At 41.7% G+C, this 3,472-nt stretch overlaps 1 protein-coding gene across 1 annotated transcript; it reads right to left on the bottom strand.

Annotated features, from left to right (window-relative positions):
* Positions 1–816: 816 nt before the first annotated feature.
* OR10J5 (olfactory receptor family 10 subfamily J member 5) lies at positions 817–1,746 on the bottom strand. The gene has a single exon (XM_065925574.1). The coding sequence runs from the start codon at positions 1,744–1,746 to the stop codon at positions 817–819; it is 930 nt and encodes a 309-aa protein (XP_065781646.1).
* Between the last annotated feature and the right edge of the window lie 1,726 nt (positions 1,747–3,472).

Raw genomic sequence — 3,472 nt, 5'->3', positions numbered from 1 at the left:
AACACTTTCCATTCTCCACTGAATTGCCTTTGTTTCTTAAAAAAAAGAAAAAGAAAACAGTTAACCATACAGGTACAAGTTTCTTTCTGGACTCTAGTTTGTGCCATTAATGTTTTCTGTCTTTATGTCAATACTCTCTTGATTACTATATTTTTAATGCCCTTTCTCTGTGTTATTATATCTTCATTTTTAATACTGTAGAGTACTTTTATGAAATTTGTAAATGCTTATATTTTATTTTGGCAAAAAAAAAAAAGCCTTTAGATTAATAAAACCTACTTCTCTCTTATAAAAAAAAAAAAAAACTGCTACCCTTTTCTGAGGCTGCTCATTTTTCAATCAGCAGGAGTTAAGAAAACCCTTTCTGAAATGACTGCTACAGGGCAAGTGATTTAGCTTCTGAGAATGAAAGCCATCCTTGGGCTGTCTCTGCTGCTTCATTTCCTAAGACCTCTTCCACATCTGTTCCAACTGCCTCTTCTCATATCTCCTTACCAGACTACATCAAGGGTCTGACTGTCGGAGAGGAGCCAGGTAAAATGAAGGCCAAAAGAGGTCTCCAAACAGAACTCCTCAGGCACAGAAACAAGTAGTCTTACGCTGGCTTGGAATGATTCTTGTATCTGGTAACAAAATTCATCAGAGCAAACACCTGGCTTTCTGCTTTGCCCCTAGAGCATGAGAAAGAAATGCATTTCAACTCTTTGACCTTATTTTCCACGAACATTGTATTTGATGAACTTGTGTATCGTGGCATGTTTGTGAGTAGACACATGACACTGAGCCAAAGGTCTCCTGACAAAACAATTCAGTCTGTTAAGAAATGTTTCTGCCCACAGCTCTGCGCAGGGCATCCTTGACCTCTTTGTTCCTAAGACTGTAAACAACAGGATTCAGCAGGGGTGTGATGATGGTGTAGGTCACAGAGAGAAGAAGATCTTTTTCAATTGCATTTTCTGACTTGGGCTTGAGGTAGGCAATGGCGGCACAGCCGTAGTGGACAACGACCACAGTGAGGTGAGAGGCACATGTGGCAAAGGTCTTCTTCCGGCCCTCGGCTGAGGGTATCTTAAGGATGGAAGAGATGATGAGGATGTAGGAGGTGAAGACCAGGACAACAGGCACAATAATCACAAATGAACTTACACCATAATTGATGATCTCATTGATAGTGGTATCAATACAAGAAAGTTTCATGACTGGGTAAATGTCACAGAAGAAGTGGTCCACCACGGTGCCACAGAAGGGCAGGTTGAACATGGCCGTTACATGGAGAACTGCCATAGCAAGACCAGTGCCAAAGGACCCACAGACTAACCTAGCACACACTCCTTTGTTCATGAGGACTGTGTACCTCAGGGGCTTGCAGATGGCCACATAACGGTCATAGCCCATTACTGTGAGCAAGAAGCAATTATTAGTGGCCAAGGTGACGAAAAAGAACATCTGAGTTGCACAGCTTCCCAAAGAGATAGGCTGGTTATAAAAAATGAGATCAGAAAGCATTCGTGGAATGATGACCAGTGTGTACACCATCTCTGAACTAGAGAGCATGCTCAGGAAGAAGTACATGGGGGTGTGGAGGTGACGGTCAATGCAGATGACAGTCACGACAATGATGTTCCCAGTCAGAGTGAAAATATAGGTGGTGAGGAAAACCACAAAAAGGGTTATCTGGTGATTTCCTAAGATGGAGAATCCCAGGAAGATGAATTCTGCCACTTCTGTGAAGTTCTTTCTCTGCATTCTGCTTTATCAGTGTCCTAAAGCAATAGATACAGGCAGTCATATCAAGGGGAAAATTCCCATCAGCAACTGATCTTCATAGTAAGGGACAATGATAGCTGAATTGAGTGATCCTAGTTCCCCCTTTGTGACCAGCAAGCTCATGTATATGACCCCTGAATAGAAAGAGAAAATTGTGGTTGCCTCTTTGGGGTTTACACATGTAAACACAATCACTAGGTGCAAACGTCGCCTGTGCATGGAGACTTCTGAGCAAATGCTCACAGCACTGATGTTGGGAAAAGGAAGAGAGCCAGGAAAGAGTAATGCCCTGTGTCCCAATCAGTAAAGACGTCTACCACTTAAAACAAACTCTAGGAACAAGAGGCTTACTAATGAAGTGCAGGGCAAGAAAATGACAAAGATGAGAGTTTTGAGGGGCAATGATATAGCAGAAGGAAGTAATCTGAAAGATGAACTTTGATCAGTCTTCACTGGATCTGGTGACAGGGCCACCAATAACTTTTACACAGTATTTCAGTTGAGTTTTGAATCTAGAAACCTCAATTCAGAGGAAGAATGTGGTCCAAACATGTCATTACACCCTCAAAGAACTGTAGGACAGTTTGTGCTGTGATCTCTCCACTGAAATTGTTCACTCAAGTCCTGCCGCAGTAATCCTTTTTGCTGACCCCAGTAGCCTTTTTTAAGAATGAAGTCAGGAAGAGAGACAGGTAATTGGGAGAACACGGTTTAGTTTCCACTGTAGTAAGAAAGGGGGAGGACAATTCAAGTTGTCAACAAGGGAATGTAAGCGTCAGAGTTGAGAGGAGCAGGAGAAAGGAGTCTGCCAGCTGCTAGGAGCTGAACTGGCTTTTCAATTTTTAAAAAATTGGTGAACACAGAATTTGATATAATTATAAGAAATAGAGTGCACTAGTTCCCTCTACCAAAAAGCCAGAGTACACAACTTGTGGAGAATGTACATTTGATTTTGTGGTTCTCTACAGTGATCATGCCACTGCTCTCCCTCTTTTCTTATTCAGAATTATGAAATAGACTTTCTCTCCCACCTGCCATAATTCCCTGAAAGTTGGTTTCATCATGGTGACTCCTACAAAACTGTTCTCTCAAATGTCAAAGAAGTCTCCATTGCTAAAAGTGTCAGACTTTGCTTTTTCCTCTTTCTCTTTTCCCTCTGATTCATTTTACACTTCTGAAAACCATGCCTCCTGGAAACATTCTCTGACCTTAGTTTCCATGACACCACACTAGTTTTCTCTTTTCTCAGCACTAATTTAGTTCTCTCCCGTGAAGCTGCTCATTCTACCTATACCATAATAGAAATGCTGCTCCTTGGTCAATCCTTGGCCTTTGCTTTTTTCTTTCCACACTCTCCTCAGTTTTTTTCAGCTATAATTTCTATGTTAATTGCTCTCATATCTCTACTTCTATCATCAATCTTTTCCTCAAAGAATCCTCTGGATTCTTCTACTTATGGGTCTGGCTGACATAATACATTTTATTTTTTCAAAACCTAATAAACATTTATCCTCTTATATTTGGGACATACCCTCTACATCTTGAGCTTCCCTGGTAGTTCTGCCTGCAAATTCAGGAAACCTGGGTTTGATCCCTGGGTTGGAAAGATCCCCCGGAGAAGGAAATGGCAACGCACTCCAGTATTCTGCCTGGAGAATCCCACAGACAGAGGAGTCTGGCAGGCTACAGTCCATGGGGTCACAAA

Source organism: Muntiacus reevesi, chromosome 1, assembly GCF_963930625.1.
Source record: "Muntiacus reevesi chromosome 1, mMunRee1.1, whole genome shotgun sequence".
Lineage (NCBI taxonomy): Eukaryota > Metazoa > Chordata > Mammalia > Artiodactyla > Cervidae > Muntiacus > Muntiacus reevesi.
Note: the sequence above shows the minus strand (reverse complement) of the source record. Positions and strands in the feature narration are given on the sequence as shown.

Coding starts and splice junctions, on each gene's coding strand:
- OR10J5 (XM_065925574.1), bottom strand. CDS start 1,746: ATGCAGAGAAAGAACTTCACAGAAGTGGCAGAATTCATCTTCCTGGGA.